Source organism: Salvelinus namaycush, chromosome 12 (genome assembly GCF_016432855.1).
Source record: "Salvelinus namaycush isolate Seneca chromosome 12, SaNama_1.0, whole genome shotgun sequence".
Classification (NCBI taxonomy): Eukaryota; Metazoa; Chordata; class Actinopteri; order Salmoniformes; family Salmonidae; genus Salvelinus; species Salvelinus namaycush.
Window position 1 is genome coordinate 9,196,071 of NC_052318.1, and position 26,831 is coordinate 9,222,901.

At 44.6% G+C, this 26,831-nt stretch overlaps 1 protein-coding gene across 2 annotated transcripts in view; it reads left to right on the forward strand.

The window, feature by feature from the left end:
• The window catches only part of LOC120056448 (gamma-aminobutyric acid receptor subunit beta-2-like), a 92,445-nt gene that overhangs the window by 24,930 nt on the left and 40,684 nt on the right, over nucleotides 1–26,831 (forward strand). For both annotated transcript variants that reach the window (XM_039004613.1, XM_039004614.1), the window contains exon 4: nucleotides 17,720–17,940. In XM_039004613.1, the coding sequence (XP_038860541.1) occupies nucleotides 17,720–17,940 (221 nt within the window). The remainder of the gene's footprint in view (nucleotides 1–17,719; nucleotides 17,941–26,831) is intronic.

The window sequence follows — 26,831 nt, forward strand, 5'->3', positions numbered from 1 at the left end:
AAAGGCCAAGGGGGATGAATACTTTTGCAAGGCACTGTATGCTAAAACTGATCCCCAAAACAATTCACTAGTTTTAATTATGCAGGCTGAAAACAGCAGCTATGGGAGCTAACTAAAAGGTGGTGGAAATGGAGGGAGGCGTGGAGGGAGGAGGATTCGTGGGTGTGTGTCAGGGTGCCCACCCGCATCATCCACCTGTCATTATTCCATTTACTTCATTCCTAGGAGGATGTGGGCTGTTCCATATGGGAAAGGACAGATTTCTGCCTTTCTCTTTCTCTTTCTCTTTCTCTTTCTCTCTCTCTCTCTCTCTCTCTCTCTCTCTCTCTCTCTCTCTCTCTCTCTCTCTCTCTCTCTCTCTCTCTCTCTCTCTCTCTCTCTCTCTCTCTCTCTCTCTCTCTCTCTCTCTCTCTCTCTCTCTCTCTCTCTCTCTGTGTCTCTCTCTCATATCTTAAATACCCACTGTACAATCCCAGATTGAATTCAGTGGGATATACAGAGAAATGGAAAGAGAACAACAGGGTTTATCTCATGGATTGAATTCAGGGAACTGGATGTTTTGAGAGGAGTAGTCAATTTGATATCCTTTCTGTAGTACAGTTTGCCAGTAAAAAGCAAGCATGCATGGGGTATTATTTCCCCTGAAATAATCTCAGTCAGAGTCAAATGTTGCCAATCACCAGTTCTGCTCTACCACATACTTGGAGTGTGTCCCCTCCAAAGTATCAAGACAGACAGATGTCAATTTCTGCCCAGCACACACACACACACACACACACACACACACACACACACACACACACACACACACACACACACACACACACACACACACACACACACACACACACACACACACACACACACACACACAACACACACACACACCTCCATGTATAATTCTGCTCAAATAGATGTTAAAAATGCAGGCTCCTCTCCCAGACTCAACTTCACTGTGACAGAAAAACAGAACTCAGTATGTCAAGTCCCGTTTCTCTTTATGGACCTTTATTTTGCTCACATCATTGGTGAATAATATGAAAAGAATGCAATGTTTAAAAGAATGCAATTATTGAAAGTTGGACCTTTAGGGTGAATGTAATTACGACGCTAACTTTGAGTTTCATTTGAACACTATTTGCAGCATTTATGAGATCTAGGTTTGACAGCAAACCTAGAACAGCAGTTTGTCCCTAATCATCTGATTTTAGATGTGTCTATTTTCTCATTTGGGTTTGAAATGTGCTTGTGAGGAAAGATTCAATCTCTCTCAGAAATAACCTGACTCCTCGGTTATCCTTGTACTTGTCATTGCCCCCCCTGACGCGAAGCCTCCTACCCTCTCCTGTAAGTCACACCAACTGAGAGGAGTTATTGCTTCTTCAAGGGTGTTCCTGTTCAGGGATGTATGTGCAAGCCTCAAGTGTGGCCGATCCATGCTGACAGAGAAATGTGGGTCAGAAACAGCAGGATGGCCTTTTCCATGATGATAACTCGCCTCCTGACATCGATCCATAAATGTCAATGTATTACATTATCTCGTTGTTGACAATATGAGATTGGGTTTTGCTTTCGCTACGCTACTGGAATAGCAATAAGGCTGCTCCTCAGACCTCCATAGCCTCCCAGCTATGTTTCCTTAAGAGTATTATTTTCTGTGTGTGGGAGTCAGAGGACAGCTGTCTATAGCTTTGGAGGCTATAGAAAGGCAGAAGCTTGGCAGAACAACCCTCTGAAACGCATAACACAGACCCACACTCAGCCATACACACAGCTGCACTGATACTTAGGCTAGTATGAGAAGTGTGAGAAATAGCATGGAGAGAAAGGCTCATATCTAATGTTAGGCTGGCTAACATTCTGATGTCCATAAATGACAACTTCCCCTCTTCCCCTTGGTGTAAAGAGCCATAATCATTTTACCCCCTTCTCATTCCTCCTTGTTTACATGAATTGCCACTCAAGTCAACATCATTCTGGGAAACAAAAAAGGTCTGCAGATGCACAAATCATATCGAATCAATTGCATACAGTCAGTTAAACTTCTTATGGCTGCAGTCCCGTTAACGGGATGATATGACAACAGCCAGTGAAAGTGCAGGGCGCCAAATTCAAACAACAGAAATCTCATAATTAAAATTCCTCAAACATTCATGTATCTTATACCATTTTAAAGGTAATCTTGTTGTTAATCCCACCAAAGTGTTCAATTTCAAATAGGCTTTTCAGTGAAAGCACCACAAACGATTATGTTAGGTTACCGCAAAATCACAGAAAAACACAGCTATTTTTCCAGCCAAAGAAAGGAGTCACAAAAAGCAGAAATAGAGATAAAATGAATCACTAACCTTTGATGATCTTCATCAGATGACACTCATAGGACTTCATGTTACACAATACATATATGTTTTGTTCGATTAAGTTCATATTTATATCCAAAAACCTCAGTTTACATTGGCGCCATGTTCAGAAATGCCTCCAAAATATCCGGAGAAATTGCAGAGCCACATCAAATAACATAAATACTCATCATAAACTTTGATGAAAGATACATATTTTACATAGAATTAAAGATACACTTGTTCTTAATGCAACCGCTATATCAGATTTCAAAAATCTTTACGGCAAAAGCACAATATTCAATAATCTGAGAACAGCGTTCAGCCACAAAAGTAAGCCATACAGTTACCCGCCAAATTGTGCAGTCAACAAAACTCATAAAAAGCATTATAAATCTTCACTTACCTTTGCTGATCTTTGTCGGAATGCACTCCCAGGACTCCCACTTCCACAAGAAATGTTCGTTTTGTTCAGTAATGTCCATAATTTATGTCCAAGTAGCTACTTTTGTTAGCGCGTTTAGTACACATATCCAAACGCTCGTGCAGGTCCAGGCGAACGTCGGACGAAAACTCCAAAAAGTTATATTACAGGTCGAAGAAACTTGTCAAACTAAGTATAGAATCAATCTTTAGGATGTTGTTATCATAAATATTCAATAACGTTCCAACCGGAGAATTCCTTTGTGTCTATAGAAGTAATGGAACACAAGTCGATATCATGTGGAATGCGCGTGACCAGGACCTGGCTCTCTGCCAGACCACTGACTCAAACAGCTCTCATCCGGCCCCACATCACAGTAGAAACTTCATTCAACGTTCTACAGACTGTTGACATCTAGTGGAAGCCGTAGGAAGTGCAAACAGATCCATATCCTACAGTGTTTTCAATAGGCGATGAGTTGAATATCAACCAACCTCAGATTTCTCACTTCCTGGTTGGATTTCTTCTCAGGTTTTTGCCTGCTATATGAGTTATGTTATACTCACAGACATAATTCAAACAGTTTTAGAAATGTCAGAGTGTTTTCTATCCAATACTAATAATAATATGCATATATTAGCAACTATGACTGAGGAGCAGGCCGTTTACTCTGGGCACCTCTGTGCACCTTTCATCCAAGCTACTCAATACTGTCCCTGCAGCCATAAGAAGTTAACTGCACTGGTGCCAACTGCAGAGCTATTGGCTTGTGCTCTGGAATCACAAACAGCAAAATTCACCTTTAAAAGCCCTGAATGTTACACTGAGTGCAAAAAACATTAATTCAATCAGTGTAGATGGTTAAAGAAGAATTTTTAAGCCTTGTGACAATTGAGACATGGATTGTGTGTGCTATTCTGAGGGTGAATGGGCAAGATAATATATTTAAATGCCTTTGAACGGGGTATGGTAGTAGGTGCCAGGTGTACCGGTTTGTGTCAAGAACTGCAACGCGGCTGGGTTTTTCACACTCAACAGTTTCCCTTGTGTATCAAGAATGGTCCACCACCCAAATGTCATCCAGCCAACTTGACACAACTGTGGGAAGCATTGGAGTCAACATGAGCTATCATCCCTGTGGAACGCATTCGACACCTTGTAGAGTCCATGCCTGCGACAAATGGAGGCTGTTCTGAGGGCAAAAGGGGGTGCAGCTCAATATTAGGAAGATGTTCTTAATGTTTTGTACACTCAGTGTATGTCTAAATATTGAAGGAGTAGAGAGGCCCTAGAGAGATAGTGCTTTACTGAAATGCCATCTACTCTCCAACAGGCTATACTTAGGAAATCATCTGCGAAAGACAAAAAACTGACAGACCCCTATAAGAGGTTTAGTCCTCAGTGAAGAATAATGCCCTCTGGAAATCCAATCATCCAACCAGAACATGCTCTTTTGTTGCTCGGGTTCTCAGTAACTGAAGAGTGAAACATCCTGCAAATGAACATGACACACACACACACAAACACACACACACACACACACACACACACACACACACACACACACACACACACACACACACACACACACACACACACACACACACACACACACACACACACACACACACACACACACACACACACACACACACACACACACACTGCATTGAGACCAGAGCCATGTACTTAGATCTTTCTAAATATATGGCGCTGCATTGAGAATGACATTTCTATACGTTGAGATTGGTTATGGTTGGTTCTCCACTTCACCCTGCAGCATTTTATTGTGTTTTTATTTCACAGGGCATTGGGGCAACAAATGGCAGTCCATGGCAGATATTCTGTGGAGTGTGGACAAGCTGTTGTTCAAAGACAGTCTGAATCCCACACATACCCAGATACAAGTATCCCAGGGGACTGGGTGGATATACGGTATACAGCTATGGCTATAAATCTGTCGTCTATTTTTAGGATAGTCAGCAGTGCTGCTGTATACGCTAGGCTGTGTGAATGGAGTAAGGTAGTGAAGGGATGTGCCTTTTCCATTGACTGAAGTGAGTTAACATTAGACCATTCTGTGGACATCTGGTTGAAGGATGGGTCTTCTCACTAACTATATCCCATAGACAGGAGAAGAGTGTGAAGCTGCTTTAGGATTCAGGCATCTTGTTAAGGTCAAACCCTATGGAAATCCTTTAAAGAGACATATCATTTCCTGTGTTACAACCAGCATATTAAAATCCCCCTGTCTTACATACCAGCATATTAAAATCCCCCTGTCTTACGTACCAGCATATAAAAAAAAACCTGTCTGTCAGGTGTCACTGTGCAGCAGGTAGGACGGAGTCAGGCGCATGACATAGGACTGAGTAAAAACGTACTTTACTCGAAAATAACAACAACACTAATTCCATGCAGGGAAACAATACTCCAGCTCACAGACAATGAGAACACTTAACAACGAATAAACACGCACAAAACCATGTGGGAACCAGAGGGTTAAATAGGGAATAACTAATAATGTAATTGAAAACAGGTGTGTACAATAAAGACAAAACAAATGGACAATGAAATGTGGCGACTAGAAAACCGGTGACGTCGACCGCCGAACGCCGCCCGAACAAGGAGAGGCACCAACTTCGGCGGAAGTCGTGACACATACCAGCATATTAAAATCCCCCTGTCTTACATACCAGCATATTAAAATCCCCCTATCTTACATACTAGCATATTAAAATCCCCCTGTCTTTACATACCAGCATTTTAAAATCCCCCTGTCTTACATACCAGCATTTTAAAATCCCCCTGTCTTTCATACCACCAGGCTTTGGTTGCCATGCCGTGTGAGATATTCCAATTCAGCTTTTATCATAAACCCTTCAAAACCATCTAGCACTTTCCAGCTAGTTTATGGATAGTGTAGCTCCAGTGGCTCCCTATTTATTAAGAAATAATGATCAGACTTCACATACTTGCTGTGAAATTGTCAGAAGATTTATTTTCTTCAACATAGGCACGTGGATTGACACAAGAGGTTTCTCTACTGAGATAGACATGGAAAGTCACAGAAATGGGGAATAAATAAAAGGAGAGAGGGAAGGAGATAGAGAGATAAACAGACATGAAGGGGGGAGATAGTGACATCATCTCTCCCCCGAGGCTGTCTAATAAACAAATTGTGCCTGCCGCGTTTTTGGCCCAACGAGGACAGTCGTGCCAGGCCTACTCAATAATATTTTTTGTTGTTGTCATTGTTGTTTTCAATCTCCGTGTCCAACAGAAACAAAACGCAGCAATAGCATGGAAAGACGACTTACTGTATCTGAAATACAATTTGCGGCGATATGGAACAGGATTATACAATGATACATGTGGAGACTTGATTAATCCCTGTTGAATATTAAAACAAAAAAAGTACATTTTAATTGAGAAGTAGGCCTTGGTCTGAAGCTTAAAAAGAAAGGTAATTCACATGATGCATCACAATACCTACTTCACCCATGCTCTACCAAGAGTTTTTAGCACTCAGCTTTGACCAAGTACAGGAGCTATGTTGGTCTATTGTACTTCAAACAATGTGCATGCAGGTTGCTTAGGATTCAAACCTCCTCAAACAGCCTAATTCTTACTCTTAGAGGATGTGCTCCCACAATGATGTGATTTGTACCGCAAACAAGGTAAAATATTGCAGTCTTTCCACCCCACACTCAGACATTACCCCATTCCACTACCTTGTCAAGCTTTTATATGATATGAAAGCAAGCTTGGCTTTTATACTTACAAGACTACCAGACTTGATTGAGTGAGTTGTTTTGTCTTGTTGTAATGTGGTGCCTTACCTGTATTTCCATAAATCTTTATTTTAACAATACATTCATATTTTTAGTAACCTATTTTTTCGTCAGTAGGGGGTGTGTTCGACACAGTCACTCATATATATTTAGAGGTCTATAGAGCCTGTCTGCATTGCTGAATTCTGTAACGTTTTGCTTACCTGCGGAAAATTGACATCAGCTCAGAACCGCTTGTTTTTCAAACATGGTCCTGTCTTATCAATTGCTGTGCTGATCAATGGACAGTGCATTACCGCTGACAAATGGCTGTGTAGCTTCAAGTTGTGTGTATTTGTATTTTTTTTGTGTCAATAAGGATAATGACGCTACAATAATACACATTTAAAATAGACCTATGTCTATAAATACATACATCCTAATACAGCCTACACATTGTTGGAAGTGCAATAAACCAACATAGGTACTGTAGTAGGTCAAAGCTGTGTGCTGGAAAACCTTAGTAGAGCATGGGTGAAGTACGCAATGTGGTGCTCATGAATTTCCTTTCTTTTTCACCTTCAGACCAAAGCCATGTAACACACCCCTTTGGGCCGTATTGCTTAAATATACAATTTACAATCAAACGTACATTCATCAGATATAGTAAACTTTGTAAATACAATTCAGGGATGACCACAATTGCTCTTGAAGAGCTACAAGGTTATGAAGGCTTTCTTGTTCAAGCCCAGTTCTACCACACCTGATTGTACTATTCATGGTCTCGATGAACAGCTGAGGACTTGATGAACAGCTGAGGTCTCGATGAACAGCTGAGGTCTTGATGAACAGCTGAGTAGTAGAATCAGGTGAGGTAGCTCTGGGCTTGAACAAAAAAGCCTGCAGGGATACCGTAGGGATGGCGTGCATCTAACAGATGAGGGCAACGACATCTTCCTGGAGAGTTTAAGAGCGGGTCTCTCTACCGTTCTCTCCTCCGTAGTAGAAAGACACGCGCACTAGTACTATTACATGTCACACTCGCTGTCCATTGCCACTCAACAATGCCCAACCAACCCAAAGTCTCTTTGAAGAGAAACCTAATAAATTAATATCAGCACACACCATGCTAGTGCGCTCCAATGTGTGTGTGTATGTCGGGAAAGGGAGGGGGTGTCAAAAACTATACATGAAAGAGAATGGTCAAAATGGCCCTTTTTGGTTCATTCACTGATTGAACGTTTACTTCTCTTAAACAGTTGATGTGTTGACAGAGGAGGAAGCGTACTCAGTGCTTGATTTGGGATGAAAGAGGTGCAGGAGCTATCTTTTTTCATGTGGGTTCATTAGACCAGGGTTTCCCAAATTCAATCCCGCCCCCCGGGGTGCATGATTTGGTTTTTGCCCTAGCACTACACAGCTGATTCAAATAACCAACTCATCATCAAACTTTGATGATTTTAATCAGCCGTGTAGTGCTTGGGAAAAAACCAAAGCGTTTGATCCAGCCCTGAAACATACCCGAGTCTGCCTATCAAAGTCCTGTTGAGCAGCTGATGTTTAGGCTACAATGTTGTGCATTAGAGTGGGGCTCGAACAAAAGCCTGCACTCCCAATAGCTCTCCTGGAGAATCGTTGGCCACCCTTGATATAAAATATTGCAACATCACAACCAAATACTTTTGTCTTTATATAATTATTCCTTCATTCAATGAATCAGAGATACAATTGATAAGGTAAGCTACTTTAAAGCAAGGTAGCATACTAAGGCATGTTTATCTATAACCTTACAAGGCAAAATATTCACGCACAGAATGGAAACGATTTGCCAATTAGGCTGTTCTTAGAAGAAAGTTATCGTAATTACATAGTCTACTGTTAAATAAGTGGAATACCTGCTTTAAAATAACGGTGTCAGATTTATTTCTCAACAGTGCTGGTGGAAAGGCAAAAATTTGTCAATAACATTAATTCTTAGGCCTATAGCTAAAAAGTTAACTAGCAAGATAGCTTGTAGCATGGCTAGTTATGGTTTAAATTGTCTATTTAGTTAGTCTATCATTATTGTATAGGCTACCTAATGCTGAAATATCTCTCAATGAAGGGTAGACCTAATTCTGATCATGGCTCATATGTAGATTTTTATGTGATTGATAAAATATTTAAGAAGGAAAACACAATAATACAATTCCATGACTTTTCCACGATTTTCATGACCGTAAGAACCCTCATTTGACAACTTGGAACAGCGCATTCTGCGCATTCAGGCTGGCGCATTCTCAATCTGCGCATTCAGGCTGGCGCATTCTCAATCTGCGCATTCAGGCTGGCGCATTCTCAATCTGCGCATTCAGGCTGGCGCATTCTCAATCTGCGCATTCAGGCTGGCGCATTCTCAATCTGCGCATTCAGGCTGGCGCATTCTCAATCTGCGCATTCAGGCTGGCGCATTCTCAATCTGTGCATTCTCAGACTCCAACAGTCTACTGCCATGGATACACCGAATTCACAGACTAGTGTCAAATAAGCTTGAATAAAGCATAATCAGGATATGAATGCACACTCTCCATTGCTATTCAATGCAGATCTGGCTTTAATTCCACTTCGATCAACCTTTTTTTGCTGTTGTGTGTGAATCTGTGCCACTTTGTTTTATGAAGGAGATGAGATGCCGTTATGGCGCTCCAGACAGCTCCGGCCCAAGTCAAGTACTGATCATGACAAGAGGCGGGGAGTGTGTTGTGAGCTTCCAATCAAGATGATTTGCACATTTTCATTGTCATTGGTGTTATATTGGCTCAGTCATGATGGTAAGGAGATTTATATTTAACATTGAGCTTCAACCAATAGATGCCATAGTCGCGCCAACCGGCACGACTTTAATAGTATTTGTAATGAAAACTTTCCTGTCAGCAACTGAGTGAACATTTCTAATTGCACAGCAGTCTGTAGGTATTGGGGTCTGGCCCGTGTCTCTACATGTCTCTTCAGTTAGCATTCTGTGAAGACCGCTCGCAGACAGCACATGCGCTTGCGCCATCGCGTGCATGTTGATTTTGTCCATCCACACCAGACACGATCAGGACACGCAGGTTGAAATATCAAAACGAACTCTGAACCAACTATATTAATTTGGGGACAGGTCGAAAAGCGTTAAACATGTATGGCAATTTAGCTAGCTAGCTTGCTGTTGCTAGCTAATTTGTCCTGGTATATAAACATTGGGTTGTTATTTTACCTGAAATGCACAAGGTCCTCTACTCCGACAATTAATTCACAGATAAAAGGGTAAACCGAGTTTGTTTCTAGTAATCTCTCCTCCTTCAGGCTTCTTCTTCTTCTTTGGACTTTATATGGCGATTGGCAACCAACTTTAAGGTGCATTACCACAACCAACTGGACTCGAGTGTGGACCTCAGTTCATCTTTCAATCACCCAGGTGGGTATATGCTCCTAAAAACCAATGAGGAGATGGCACATGGGTATATGCTCCTAAAAACCATTGAGGAGATGAAAGAGGCAGGACTTGCAGTGTGTCAAGCATCACAAATAGAACCAAGTTCTATTTTAGAGCCTGGCAACGCAGGCGCACGCGACGTGAGTGTTGTGGTCAGCATGTTAGGCTGCAGTGGCCACTTACTGAGGTAGGGCATGCCTGAAGCACTTGCCCTGAGTCTGAGAGGAGCAAAACATTTTTGGGGAAAATTTAAAAAGGTAGAAATGAAAATGAAACCTGAAGATCTAACTTCATATTGTATAGTCATACTCTTGATGGTGAGGAGGTTTGGTTTTATGACCGCGGTAAGGGCCACACTGAACCATTGGACATAGCCATCTGTTAAAGAGATTTCTCAATACAAATCCAACAGCTGCGAGGGAGTCTGGGGACTATAATTGTCTTCCTCACAGGCAGCCCAGCTCACAAATCTAGCTCTCAGTTTCTCTCCTCTAACTTAGTGATGCTCATTAACAATGCTGTTATGACAGCTTCCTCCACACTGATACTGGCTAGCACTGCTCTTCTGGTGATTCTCAGCAGCAATTCCCCATCACCTCCTCCTCTCCTCCAGAGAGATGGAAGCTATAACACTCGTCTCCTCGGGAGAGATGGAGGCTATAAAACTCCTCTCCTCCAGAGAGATGGAGGCTAAAACACTCCTCCAGAGAGATGGAGGCTATACCACTCCTCCAGAGAGATGAAGGCTAAAACACTCCTCCAGAAAGATGGAGGCTAAAACACTCCTCCAGAGAGATGGAGACTAGAACACTTCTCTCCTCCAGAGAGATGGAGGCTATAACACTCCTCTCCTCCAGAGAGATGGAGGCTATAACACTCCTCTCCTCCAGAGAGATGGAGGCTAAAACACTCCTCCAGAGAGATGGAGGCTAAAACACTCCTCCAGAGAGATGGAGGCTAGAAAACTCCTCCAGAGAGATGAAGGCTATAACACTCCTCCAGAGAGATGGAGACTATGACACTCCTCCAAGAGAGATGGAGACTAGAACACTCCTCTCCTCTAGAGAGATGGAGGCTAAAACACTCCTACATAGAGATGGAGGCAAAAAAACACTCCTCTCCTCCAGAGAGATGGAGGCTAGAACACTCCTACAGAGAGATGGAGGCAAAAAAACACTCCTCTCCTCCAGAGAGATGGAGGCTAGAACACTCCTACAGAGAGATGGAGGCAAAAAAACACTCCTCTCCTCCAGAGAGATAAGGGCTAGAAACTCATCCCCTCCAGAAAGATGGAGGCTAAAACACTCCTCTCCCCCAGAAAGATGGATGCTATAACACTCCTCTCCTCCAGAAAGATGGAGGCTAGAACACTCCTCTCCTCCAGAGAGATGGAGGCTATAACACTCCTCTCCTCCAGAAAGATGGAAGTTATAACACTCCTCCCCTCCAGAGAGATGGAGGCTATAACACTCCTCTCCTCCAGAGAGATGGAGGCTATACCACTCCTCTCCTCCAGAGAGATGGAGGCTATAACACTCCTCCAGAGAGATGGAGGCTATAACACTCCTCCAGAGAGATGGAGACTCTGACACTCCTCCAAGAGAGATGGAGACTAGAACACTTCTCCAAAGAGATGGAGGCTGTAACACTCCTCCAGAGAGATGGAGGCTGTAACATTCCTCCAGAGAGATGGAGGCTGTAACACTCCTCCAGATAGATGGAGGCTGTAACACTCCTCCAAAGAGATGGAGGCTGTAACACTCCTCCAGAGAGATGGAGGCTGTAACACTCCTCCAGAGAGATGGAGGCTGTAACACTCCTCCAGAGAGATGGAGGCTGTAACACTCCTCCAGAGAGATGGAGGCTGTAACACTCCTCTAGAGAGATGGAGGCTGTAACACTCCTCCAAAGAGATGGAGGCTGTAACACTGCTCCAGAGAGATGGAGGCTGTAACACTCCTCCAGAGAGATGGAGGCTGTAACACTCCTCCAGAGAGATGGAGGCTGTAACACTCCTCCAGAGAGATGGAGGCTGTAACACTCCTCTAGAGAGATGGAGGCTGTAACACTCCTCCAAAGAGATGGAGGCTGTAACACTCCTCCAGAGAGATGGAGGCTGTAACACTCCTCCAGAGAGATGGAGGCTAGAAAACTCCTCCAGAGAGATGAAGGCTATAACACTCCTCCAGAGAGATGGAGACTATGACACTCCTCCAAGAGAGATGGAGACTAGAACACTCCTCTCCTCTAGAGAGATGGAGGCTAAAACACTCCTACAGAGAGATGGAGGCAAAAAAACACTCCTCTCCTCCAGAGAGATGGAGGCTAGAACACTCCTACAGAGAGATGGAGGCAAAAAAACACTCCTCTCCTCCAGAGAGATGGAGGCTAGAACACTCCTACAGAGAGATGGAGGCAAAAAAACACTCCTCTCCTCCAGAGAGATAGGGGCTAGAAACTCGTCCCCTCCAGAAAGATGGAGGCTAAAACACTCCTCTCCTCCAGAAAGATGGATGCTATAACACTCCTCTCCTCCAGAAAGATGGAGGCTAGAACACTCCTCTCCTCCAGAGAGATGGAGGCTATAACACTCCTCTCCTCCAGAAAGATGGAAGTTATAACACTCCTCCCCTCCAGAGAGATGGAGGCTATAACACTCCTCTCCTCCAGAGAGATGGAGGCTATACCACTCCTCTCCTCCAGAGAGATGGAGGCTATAACACTCCTCCAGAGAGATGGAGGCTATAACACTCCTCCAGAGAGATGGAGACTATGACACTCCTCCAAGAGAGATGGAGACTAGAACACTTCTCCAAAGAGATGGAGGCTGTAACACTCCTCCAGAGAGATGGAGGCTGTAACATTCCTCCAGAGAGATGGAGGCTGTAACACTCCTCCAGATAGATGGAGGCTGTAACACTCCTCCAAAGAGATGGAGGCTGTAACACTCCTCCAGAGAGATGGAGGCTGTAACACTCCTCCAGAGAGATGGAGGCTGTAACACTCCTCCAGAGAGATGGAGGCTGTAACACTCCTCTAGAGAGATGGAGGCTGTAACACTCCTCCAGAGAGATGGAGGCTGTAACACTCGTCCAGAGAGATGGAGGCTGTAACACTCCTCCAAAGAGATGGAGGCTGTAACACTGCTCCAGAGAGATGGAGGCTGTAACACTCCTTTGAGGAGCTCCATGTTTTACTACAGTCCCAGTAAATTTGCATCAGCGGCACATCGGGGTCATCATGCCAAGCAAGCCTCCTCTCTCAGGTAACACTGTTTCCATACAATAACAGCAATGGGATGACAAGGGGGACTCTTTATCCCTCAGCCTAACAAGCCACAGCCATAATGCACTCTTTATTCAAATGTGGGGTCTGTCCAAAGTTTTGACAGCTGGGTGAAGTAGTGTGTAGAGATGCAGTGTATTGCAGGACATGCCTACAGTGATTATCTAATAGCTCACACCAGCCTCCATATTGCAGGAGATGTCATAATGATGTGAATACTGCTGCTGTAAGCCAGCCTGCTTCACACACAAACACAATGCCTGTTCATTCCATCTTCTATCACTTCTATTGCAGGGTCTTCATAGAAAGTACTAATAATGTGGTAACAAGTTATTTTGCTAATATTGCAACACTGAACATGGTACTGTGGTACAGTGCAGACACTAGAGCCAATACATAGCCCGTGTCTCACAATATCTCACTGTGATGTGTTGTCTGTAGAGTACATGGACCACAGACTGATTGATATGATAGATCAGTCTAGTCAAATCCAAAAGGGAGAGTTCATACTTCAAGAGACTTTTTCATCAGAAAGAGAGAAGAACACCATGCCTGATATTTAATAGATCATAGCAAAGAGCACGACTCAAACACCATCATTAAGTTTGCCGACGACACAACAGTGATCACCGACAATGATGAGACAGCCTACAGGGAGGAGGTCAGAGACCTGGCTGTGTGGTGCCAGGATTACAACCTATCCCTCAACGTAATCAAGACAAAGGAGATGATTGTGGACTACATGAAAAGGAGGACTGAGCACGCCCCCATTGTCATCGACGGGGCTGTAGTGGAGCAGGTTGAGAGCTTCAAGTTCCTTGGTGTCCACATCACCAACAAACTATCATGGTCCAAACACACCAAGACAGTCGTGAAGAGGTCACGACAAAGCCTATTCCACCTCAGGAGACTGAGAAGATTTGGCATGCGTCCTCAGATCCTCAAAAAGTTCTACAGCTGCACCATCGAGAGCATCCTGACTGGTTGCATCACTGCCTGGTATGGCAACAGCTCGGCCTCTGACCGCAAGGCACTACAGAGCGTAGTGCGTACGACCCAGTACATCACTGGGGCCAAGCTTCCTGCCATCCAGAACCTCTATACCAGGCAGTATCAGAGGAAGGCCCTAAAAATTGTCAAAGACTCCAGCCACGCTAGTCACAGACTATTCTCTCTTCTACCGCACGGTAAGCGGTACTGGAGCACCTAGGTGCAAAAGCCTTCTTAACAGCTTAACAGCTTCAACCCCCAAGCCATAAGACTCCTGAACTGCTAATCAAATGGCTACCTGGACTATTTGCATTGTCCCCCCACACCCCCTCTTTTACGCTGCTGCTACTCTCTGTTTAATATCTATGCATAGTCACTTTAACTCTACCTACATGTACATATTACCTCAAGTACCTCGACTGACCTTTGCCCCCGCACATTGACTCTGTACTGGTACCCCCTGTATAGAGCCTTGCTACTGTTATTTTACTGTTGCTCTTTAATTATTTGTAATTTTTATTTGTAATTTTTTACTTAACACTTATTTTTCTTAAAACTGCATTGTTGGTTAAAAGCTTGTAAGTAAGCATTTCACTGTAAGGTCTACACCTGTTGTATTCGGTGCATGTGACAAATAATATTTGATTTGATTAGATGCTAGTGTGTATTGATGAGTGGAGAGGGAAATGTAATATCTCTCGCTGCGTTCACTCGCGTGCCTAACAACATGTGCTGGGCTTTGCTGCCATGGAGTCTTCACAAACTACATAATGTCTGATCAACTGGGGTTTATCTCAAGTGTTGGGAGGCTGCACGTGCAGTGGCCTGTTTAGTACAGTATTGTATGTTATCCTCAACCGCCACCAGCCATCAGCAGACTCACCAGTGTCTCCATCCCTTACTTACCTTTGACCCCTGACCAGGCAGACTGGTTAGTTTGACCCCTTGTTAATATAGGACCGGGCAGACTGGTTAGTTTGGCCCCTTGTTAATATAGGACCGGGCAGACTGGTTAGTTTGGCCCCTTGTTATTAAAGGACCAGACAGACAGGTTAGTTTGGCTTGGAGCAGCAGTTGAATCAGAGGATCAGGTACACAAATAGGCTGTATTTATTTAACAGTGCAGGAGATGATGAAACTGGATACAGAGGTTATCAACAAAATATACAAATGCAGGGAAATGATGGCAAAACACCCAACTCACACAGCTGAGTAGATGCATATATTCTGGCAGAGTTCTGTAATAAGCAGCACCCCTGAATTATACAAATATCTGCCCTAACCTAGCATAAACCATTAACACCTAGAACAGGTTTTAGTATTTTCAATAGACAGTGTTAACACACCTCGAATACAATACTATTGCTCAATTGACATAACAATGACCAACAATGGACACGTTACTCAATATAAATAGGGGATTTACGATAAACAATGAAAACATTTTCCGGAAAAGGAATGGCAAACATAAAAAAACGATGATAATAATAACCAGACTCATTTGTTCTTTCAATGTTACAATACACAATGTTTTACAGGACTAGCGATACGGGACTAGCGATACAGGACTAGCGATACAGGACTAGCGATACAGGACTAGCGATACAGGACTAGCGATACAGGACTAGCGATACAGGACTAGCGATACAGGACTAGCGATACAGGACTAGCGATAACATAGTTAGGGCAGCAAACATGTTAGGAACAAACTTTGCAGCAAAACACTGAGTTAATGTGGGGAGAAATGGAGGGAAATGCTGGGCGTGAGTCACGTGACGATAGTTCACCGGCACAATCTTTGCTTTCAAGCCCCCCTTCCCAGTCAGTCCGTTTAGCCCAGTACATATAGAGATGTCATCATATTCACAACCAACAGGCATATGGAAAATGAATGCTCAGCCTGAGATCCTGTGTTGGGAGAAGATGAGCCAGTCGTGACAAAAGTGCCCCGAGACAGAAAGTCTCCCCAAGTTTATTTTTCATGGATGGATGGATTGCTGTGCTTCTTATTGTTAACGTGGCAGGAGCAGGGTGTTGGTTTGTTCCAAATTCACTCTGACAATTTTGCAACGCTCCTTGACTAACCCCACACATGATTATTCAATTGAAATGCAAAGGGCTCTTCAGCTCTAATTTTGTCAAATGTTGTTTTAATGGAGAATATTGTTCATCATTTGCATTAACTCATAACTCAGTAAACTTGCGTATGAGGAATCAGGACTAGGCTAAGTTACTGAGGATGTTAAAAACCTGAAGTAGTCAATATATATGATGTGGGGGCATATTTTTGAGCTTGTTTTTCTATTAAACTTGTTGATGATGCAATATGTACAGTACACAGATGTACAGTAGACATACCATAGTGCTGACGTTGCTTCTAGAGGCAGTTTGAAACTCGGTAGTGAGTGTTGCAACCGAGGACAAATGATTTTTTACGCGCTACACGCTTCAGCACTCGGCGGTTACAGTTGACCGGGGCAGCTCTAGCAGGGCAGAAATTTGACGAACTGACTTGTTGGAAAGGTGCCATACAATGACGGTGCCACGTTGAAAGTTACTGAGCTCTTCAGTAAGGTCATTCTACTGCCAAAGTTTGTCTATGGAGATTGAATGGCTGTGTGCTCGATTTTATACACCAGTCAGCAACGGGTGTGGCTGAAATAGCAAAATCTACTAATTTGAAGGGGTGTCCACATACTTTTGTATATATAATGTATTTAAACAATTTTTTTTGCTTAAACCTTGTTTTACAATGCAGTGCAGACAGCTTTTAGGCAAAGCCGTCTATTTGACTAAATTTGATGAGAATGCACAATGCCAAGGGATGGTCTGAAACTTTAGGCTCTTGCTACTGAAATCAAAACATGCTTTTTTTATTTGGACATGGTGGAATTTGTTATGCAGGTTTGCAGTAGTACTATGCCGTTGCAGACAACATTGAAAACCAATATTAATGTATTGCTAAAATAAATGTTTTGAGGGTCACAGAGAGGTCTATAATTCTGTCAAAGAGTCATGGTCACAGGCCACTAAAGACACAACTCATGTCGAGTTAACTTGAATGATTCTCCCCTGGTTCATACACACTCTCTCCTCCCACTCTCTTCTTCCTCTCTCTTTCCCCTCTCCTCTCTCTCTCCCTCTCACTCCTCCCTCTCTCCCTCTCTCTCCTCCCTAAACCACTTAGTCACCCTTTACCTGACATGATCCCTCTGCTTTTAAGTTAACATCATCTAATATTGAAAGTGATCTGAAAGGTAGTGGGAAGATCTTTGAACACATTTAGTCAAATGGCAGTTTTGTTCTAGAGTTAACATCCTGATCCCTGGGCCCCAGTAATCTATATGCCTTTCTCTTTCTCTCGCTCTCTCTCTCTCTCTCTCCTTCTCTCTCTCCTTCTCTCTCTCTCTCCTTCTCTCTCTCTCTCTCCCTCCCTCTCTCTCACCTCCAGGACTATACATTGACTATGTATTTCCAGCAAGCTTGGCGAGACAAACGGTTATCCTACTCGGAGATTCCCCTCAATCTCACCCTGGATAACCGGGTAGCGGATCAGCTGTGGGTCCCAGACACCTACTTCCTAAATGACAAGAAGTCTTTTGTCCATGGTGTCACAGTGAAAAACAGAATGATTCGACTCCATCCAGATGGAACCGTGCTCTATAGCCTGAGGTAATGTTTGTAATGTTTCATAATACATCTTTTTTTTAATGACTTGACATTACTTAGGAGAATTACACAGATATCTGAATTGAATTTAGGGATATGGCTTTTCTATCTTCCCACCCCAGTATGTAACAAAACCATGTACAAAATCACACCATTAACAAGCCTAACTCTAACCAATGAAGGCAACCTAGTGAGCTGGTTGACTTAGTCATCGATCATAGGCATCCGTCTAACTAGCCAACCGTATGAGAGCGTATGGTCCATATCCTTGAATTTTCCCCAGATTCATCTTAACAAATGACAGGATTCTCTAGACAACAGCATCTGTCAACTGAAAAGCCTGTTTTGAGGGTTGGTCAGATTGGATGTCAGATTGTTGGGTGGTCCGCTGTATCTCCAGCTTCCATCTCCCCCCGCCCTACACAGACACAACACACACAAACACACACACAAACACACACCTATACGTACTCCCACCCCCCGCACTTTGATCACTATGTGTTGTTGGCTTAGCGTTTGACATGCCACGATATCTAATTCCTCTGCAACAATGAGCAATTCGACGATTGTTTCATGGAGTGATTAATTGATTATTACATGCGTCGACCATAGAAGCCACATTATTGCTGAGGCTAGATAGCTTCAAGTTATTAGCCTTTCGAGGGTCCAGAATAATCTCTCTATCTGATCTCTCACTGAACTGACTAGTCCTATCAGACAAGAGGGAACTGCAAACCTTGTCCTCTACTATCCTATATCCCATCTTACTTCCTGATTACATGCAGCACTACTACTAAAGCTATCAGGTATCAAGTTAAGACCCAAATACAGACTGTGTGAAGTAAAAATGTTTATTGTAACAGGGGCAGGTAAACGACAGGTCAATGCAGGCAGGGGTTGATAATCCAGAGTAGGAGCAAAGGTACAGGACGGCAGTCAGGCTCAGGGTCAAGGACAGGCAGAGTTCAGTAATCCAGAGGTGGAGCAAAGGTACAGGACGGCAGGCAGGCTCAGGGTCAAGGACAGGCAGAGTTCAGTAATCCAGAGGTGGAGCAAAGGCACAGGACGGCAGGCAGGCTCAGGCAGAGTGGTCAGGCGGGCGGGTACAGGGTCAGCACAGGCAAGAGTCAAAAACCAGGAGGACGAGAAAAGAGAGACTGGGGATAGACAGGAGCGGACAGGACAAACGTTGGTAAGCTTGACGAACTGGCACAGACAGACAGAAAACACAGGTATAAAAACCCAGAGGATAAGTGGGGAAGATGGGCGACACCTGGAGGGGTGGAGACAAGCACAAGGACAGGTGAAACAGATCAGGGCTTGACAGTACCCCCCCCCAGGGACGCCAGGTGGATGCCTGGGTGGATACCTGGTTGACTGGGGTGCCGGTAGTGAAAGTCAGCGATGAGGGCTGGGTCCAAGATGTCTTTAGCGGGGACCCAGCACCTCTCCTCCGGGCCATAACCCTCCCAGTCAACCAGGTACTAGAAACCCCTGCCCCGTGGTCGAACCCTCAGGAGGCGTCTCACCGTGTACGTTGGCTGGCCATCGATGACACGGGGGGAGGGATGGGCCTAGAAACAGAAGACAAGGGGCAGTCAGACATGGTTTTGACTGTAGACACAGAAAATGTAGGGAAAATACGGAGGGTACGGAGCAACAGAGGACAAACAGCAGAGGGGCTAATGATCTTGGAGCGGGGGGGAAAGGTTTTGTCTTCCGGGGGTGTAGCCGCGGCACTATAGCGGCATGCCAGTGCCTCAGGCTTGACCTTCTTGGATACCGGTCGGTGCTGCGGAAGCGAAGTGGCTCAGGCCTTACTGAAACCTTCCTGGAGGTCCTGGTTCTCTGCGGAGCATGCGGAGAGGTCCGGGGCAATTTCCAAGTCCCCAGGAAGACAACCCGGGGCAGGCAGAGCTGACTTCAGGCAATGAGTGTGGCAGGACGGGCTCCAGCCCACGCTGGCACCAGTAGCCCAGTCATTGGAGGGATTGTGTCTCTGGAGCCAAGACAATCCCAATACCACGGGAACCTGCGGAGACTCAACAAGCAGGAATTGGATCGTCTCGCTGTGGTACCCTGATACTCGTAGGTTGACGGGGGTGATCTGGTGGGTGACCCGGCCTATAGAGCGCCCGTCCAGTGCTCTAACACCCATGGGAATGGAGAGGGGTTGAGTGGGGATGCCCAGCTCGGACACCAGGGTAACATCCGTGAGACTTACATCGGCCCCCGAGTCGATGAGTACCTGGAGAGACTTGGACTGGTTGCCCCACAGCAGGGTGGCATGGAGAGGGGGGCGAGTAAGGGGAGAAGAACAATTATCTTTAAAACCCATCACTCCAACGAATGAGATAGGGCCCTTGAAGGGACAGGTAGACACAAAATGACCGGCCATACCGCAATACAGACAACTCTGGGTTTCAAGTCTGCGTATGCGTTCGGCTTGAGATAGCCTAGCCCTGCCGAGCTAGGCTGTCTCCAGCCGAGACAGCCCAGCCCCATCCCTCAGTTTTTTTCCAAAACAGGGGTGGGAAGCATGCTTTGTTATTGTTTCAACTGCTCACTGCCTCTTTAATTGGAATCTTAATTGGATTCAGTAAGTCTAGTGTTTCCTGATCGCTGATGCTGCCACTGTGCACAAATATTCTACATTTTCAAATTGGCCAAACTAATTTATTCGCCATTGAGCTGCCAATTCGCCTGCAGAGTGATTACAAAGAGAACACCACAGGCTTTTGTGCTCCAGTGTGTTTTCATGAGGCACCTTTTGTTGACATTCAGAGACATGGTTTTTGCTACCGATATAACTTGCAGCCTGGATTGATATTGAAAATTGAAATTCACTTCTTCAACAGTATTTATATAGCTCCAACTCAACAATAAAGATGCTCATTGAGTTTTCAAAGGAAAGTCATTGAAAAGAGAAAACAACAGAATTTGCAAAGTTAAGGAAGGTGCCTTTCTGTAAGTTTGTACAAGCTTCGATCAGCTACAGTACAGTCTGTGATTTAGAATATGATTGCTCTTTGTTCAAGTAGCTGTTGTCTGAGTCACTGCAGAGGAGCACAAAGCACAATAGTCCAAGAAAAACAAAAGAAGTATAGAGAGAAAATATGGAGAATTGATAGTACTGCTAGCACTGCATGTACCCAGCACCGGAGGTGACTTGAGGTAAAATAGAACTATCTCTCACTCCTTAGAAGATGACAGAATGCACAGTGAAAATGTTAATAGAGTTTTAATCTATATTCTTCTTAGCTGTCTATTTATCACCACATGATGCTGGCACTAAGACCGCACTCAATGAGCCATAAGCAATCAGGAAAACGCTCATCCAGAGGCAGTGCTTCTAGTGGCCGGGGACTTTAATGCAAGGAAACTTAAATCCGCTTTACCTCATTTCTACCAGCATGTTAAATATGCAACCAGAGGGAAAACAACTCTAGACCACCTTCACTCCACTCACAGAGACGCTTACAAAGCACTCCCTCGCCCTCCATTTGGCAAATTTGACCATAATTCTACCCTACTGATTCCTACTTACAAGCAAATAGTTAAGCAGGAAGCACTAGTGACTCTGTCAATAAAAAAGTGGTCATATGAAGCAGATGCTAAGCTACAGGACTGTTTTGCTACCACAGACTGGAATATGTTCCGGGATTTTTTATTTATTTAAACTTTATTTCACCTTTATTTAACCAGATAGGCCAGTTGAGAACAAGTTCTCATTTACAACTGCGACCTGACCAAGATAAAGCAAAGCAGTGAGACAAAAACAGCAACACAGTGTTACACATGCGATAAACAAACGTACAGTCAATAACACAATAGAAAAACATATGTACAGTGTGTGCAAATGTAGTAAGATTAGGGAGGTAAGGCAATAAATAGGCCATAGAGGCGAAATAATTACAATTTAGCATTAACACTGGAGTTATAGATGTGCAGAAGATGAATGTGCAAGTAGAGATACTGGGGTGCAAAGGAGCAAAAATATTTAAATAAATACAGTTTGGGGATGAGGTAGTTGGATGGGCTATTTTCAGATGGGCTATGTACGTGCAATGATCTGTGAGCTGCTCTGACAGCTGGTGCTTGAAGTTAGTGAGGGAGATAAGAGTCTCCAGCTTCAGCGATTTTTGCAGTTCGTTCCAGTCATTGGCAGCAGAGAACTGGAAGGAAAGGTGGCCAAAGGAGGAATTGGCTTTGGGGTGACCAGTGAAATATACCTGCTGGAGCGCATGCTGCGGGTGGATGCTGCTATGGTGACCAGTGAACTGAGATAAGGTGGGGTTTTACCTAGCAAAGACTTGTAGATGACCTGGAGCCAGTCGGTTTGGCGACGAGTATGAAGCGAGGGCCAGCCAACGAGTGCATACAGGTCGCAGTGGTGGGTAGGATATGGGGCTTTGGTGACAAAACGGATGGCACTTTGATAGACTGCATCCAATTTGTTGAGTAGAGTGTCGGAGGTTATTTTATAAATGACATTGCCGAAGTCGAGGATCGGTAGGATAGTTTTACGAGGGTGTGTTTGGCAGCATGAGTGAAGGATGCTTTGTTGTGAAATAGGAAGCCGATTCTAGATTTAATTTTGGATTGGAGATGCTTAATGTGGGTCTGGAAGGAGAGTTTAGAGTGTAACCAGACACCTAGGTATTTGTAGTTGTCCACATACTCTGGACGGGCGGGCAGGTGCGGGCAGCGATCGGTTGAAGAGCATGCATTTAGTTTTACTTGCCTTTAAGAGCAGTTGGAGACCACACTTGCACAGTGTCCAAAGAAGGGCCAGAAGCATACAGAATGGTGTCGTCTGTGTAGAGGTGGATCAGAGAATCACCAGCACCAAGAGCGGCAGGTCTTGCAAACTATTATAGATTACAAAGGAAGCACAGCCGAGAGCTGCCCAGTGACAAGAGCCTACCAGACGAGATACATTACTTCTATGCTTGCTTCGAGGCAAGTACCCCTGAAACATGCATGAGAGCATCAGCTGTGCCGGACATCACGCTCTCCGCAGCCGATGTGAGTAAGACCTTTAAACAGGGCCACATTCACAAGGCCGCAGGGCCAGACGGATTACCAGGACATGTACTCCAAGCATGCGCTGACCGACTGGCAAGTGTCTTCACTGACATTTTCAACCTCTACCTGTCTGTAATACCAACATGTTTCAAGCAGACCACCATAGTCCCTGTGCCCAAGAACACTAAGGTAACCTGCCTAAATGACTACCGACCAGTAGCACTCACGTCTGTAGCCATTATGTGCTTTGAAAGGCTGGTCATGGCTCACTTCAACACCATTATCCCAGAAACCCTAGATCCACTCCAATTTGCATACCGCCCTAACAGATCCGCAGATGATGCAATCTCAACAGTGGTAGGTCTGATCACCGACAACGACGAGACAGCCTATAAGGAGGAGGTCAGAGACCTGACTGTGTAGCGCAAGGACAACAACCTCTCCCTCAACGTGATCAAGACAAAGGACAAATGATTGTGGACTACAGGAAAAGGAGGACTGAGCACGCCCCCAGAGTTTCAAGTTCCTTGGCGTCCACATCACCAACAAACTAACATGGTCCAAGCACACCAAGACAGTCGTGAAGAGGGCACGACAAAACCTATTCCCCCTCAGGAGACTGAAAAGATTTGGCATGGGTCCTCAGATCCTCAAAAGGTTCTACAGCTGCACCATCGAGAGCATCCTGTCTAGTTGCATCACTGTCTGGTATGGCAACTGCTCGGCCTCCGACCGCAAGGCACTACAGAGGGTAGTGCTTACGGCCCAGTACATCACTGGGGCCAAGCTTCCTGCCATCCAGGACCTCTATACCAGGCGGTGTCAGAGGAATGCTCCAGCCACCCTAGTCATAGACTGTTCTCTCTGCTACCGCACGGCAAACGGTACCAGAGTGCGAAGTCTCCAACAGGTTTCTTAACAGCTTCTATCCCCAATCCATATGACTCCTGAACATCTAATCAAATGGCTACCCAGACTAGTTGTATTGACCCCCCCCCCCCCTTTTACGCTGCTGCTACTCTCTGTTATTTTCTATTCATAGCCACTTGAATAACTCAACCTACATGTACATATTACCTCAATTACCTCGACTAACTGGTGCTCCCTTCACATTGACTCTGTACCGGTACCCCCTGTATATAGCCTCGCTTTTGTTATTTACTGCTGCTCTTTAATTATTTGTTACTTTTATTTCTTAATTTTTGGGGGGTATTTTTCTTAAAACTGCATTGTTGGTTAAGGGCTTGTAAGTAAGCATTCGGCGCGTTTGAGAAATAACATTTGATTTGATTTGAATTCAGAATTTATTTTGTTCTTTCATAAACAGATGTTACAGGTGTAGGATCGTAATTTGACTGTCCTGTTGCAGGAGCACTTTCCTAAAATTTGTAGTGTATTTGAGTTTTAAAAAGGCGTCAGAAGTTTGTAATTTCAACTTCAGTTTGTAATTTCAACTTCTTTCAGACTACAAAAATGTCCATTAATTATATTCCACATCATACTTCACATGTCCTGTTGCTGCAGGATTTTGGCTCAAATTAAGATCCTACATCTGTAATAATGATGTCTTTGCTCTCATAGAATGGGGAAGGATGCTTTGGCATTGGACACGTTTGTGTTGTCTATCCATGAGAAATAACATTAACCCATGTCACAAACAGTCATCAGAACAGACCAGCAGTAGGAAACCCAAGGTGACCACACACAATGACCTCAATATCGTGTGAAAAGATGTCCAGGGGAGACGTGCTGATGCCTGTGTGTGAAACTAGAACAGACAGCAGTACAAGTAGGCTGATGGGACGTGTGGATGGATCTGTTTGTTCTCTCTCTCCTTCCCCTACGACCCTGGTCCCTCCTCCTCCTTGAGGCCTCTGCTCTGACCTCAAACTTCTGAAGCTCCAGTGGGGTTCTGGATCCTAGTGAGATCCCACACTGTATGTACACTGAGTACACTGAGCCTGTGCCAGTGTCCCATCGCGCCATCTGGCATTTGAGGTCACAGTAGGTGGACAGCCATATGGGGCTCAGTTGGCACCGCTTGTAGTCAGTAACCAGCCGGCAACCGCAGGGTGCATGTGACGTGTCTAGTGCTGTAGTGCCTAGGTAGAGGTTAGTTGTATGTCCGCTTACTAGTTGCTTACGTACTCTTGCTTACAGCTCGCTGCCGCCAGCTAGCCCTCGTGGTGAATTGGGGAGCAGCTTCATGCACAAGGCTCCCCTTGCCGGTACAAAGCCTCTCCATGACCAAGACTCCTGTCGGGCCTCCTGGTGGCGGCACACGTTAACTGGTTGTCTTGAAACTCCAGGCTAACTGGCAGGGGATCTCGGAGCAGCAGTTGGCCCCAGAGATGCATCTGTGTGGACATGTCCTAGTAGCCATCAACCACTGTCCCGCTGCCTTGTGGGTTAGTCTGGTACGACAAAGGCTAGGGAAGCACACCCTGAGAGAAAAGCAGCGTGCTGGCGACGCGCGGTAAGCAGACGCCGACAGACTGGTGTTCCGGCAGCCTCCTGCAGCTGTGGAAGATACTGGCCGTCCTTGCCACTGGAATTTCACCTTCCTGCAGTGAAGTAGTGCTGTTGGGGATTGCGCACCCTCAGCGGTACTTTAAATAACTTATTTTGCGCTGGGTATCCACTTCTGACCTCGGTGAAGCCATCAACCGGAAACCGGACTAAAGTCTGGCTGAGTTGGGGTGTCTGGTGATGGGGCAGGAGTGAATGCACCGGGAGCCCTTAATCAGACCCTTGCAAGCCAGCGGCACAGGGCTATGATTGGACTCTACAGTCACCAAAGGATTTAACTCAGAAGTGGAAGTCATCATCGAATACAATGGACTATCATAAGCAAGTCAGTAACCAAGCAACCGAGGGTTATGTTGGAAACGTGAAAATGATACTTAAAATTAATACTTAAAACAAATATTCACAGAGACACACAAAACTTGCACGTGCACACACACACACACACACACACACACACACACACACACACACACACACACACACACACACACACACACACACACACACACACACACACACACACACACACACACACACACACACACACACACACACACACACACACACACCACTGGCCTACCACTGTACTGTATCTGTACACATTCCTTTGTAGACTGTGCCAAAGGCGCTTGCTTAAGTTCTACCCCATTGAATCCATCTTGACACAGAGATCAGAAAGTTTCTGGCAAGTAACCGGCAATTTGCTCCTTGGTTAAACACTTGGAAGTCAGAAACCTTCAGAAGATGCATCAAAGGGAAATTACTGCTGACAAAGACAGGGTGACCGCAGGCGGAAAGAGAACATCCATCTCGACCTTGGAGGCTTTAAGGAACATGCCCACTCCTGGGTGCAAAACGTCTGGAGTGTGTAATTTGAAACAGCAAGCAATATATATATTTTTCCATTTCTTCATTGATATTAACTGGCTTTGTGACAAGACTCTCTGTGTTATGCGAGAGTTTGGCCTGTTACAGGTCCAATGCAGCTGTTTTTATCTCAATATCTCTTGGTAAGAATTAAGGAAGTACCTTACAGTGATTGTTTTCAATTAAAATTGCAAAAAAGAAACAAAAATAACTTAGCAAAAAGCAATTTCTCAACAATAATTTTTAGCTGGGCCTGTCTGGGAGGGGTCTGAGTGGGGAGGGGGAAATTGCTATTGTCAGAGAAATTTGGAACTCTCTTGGTTAGTGGTCTATTATCTCATTTACCACCTGGTGGTGTCTCCAGGCAGGTCAAAACTCCATCCCACCAAAACAGGCTGAAACAGCACTTACACTAAAAGGGAATTATCATAATTTTCACAATTTCATAGTTTTATTCCATCCTCATATGT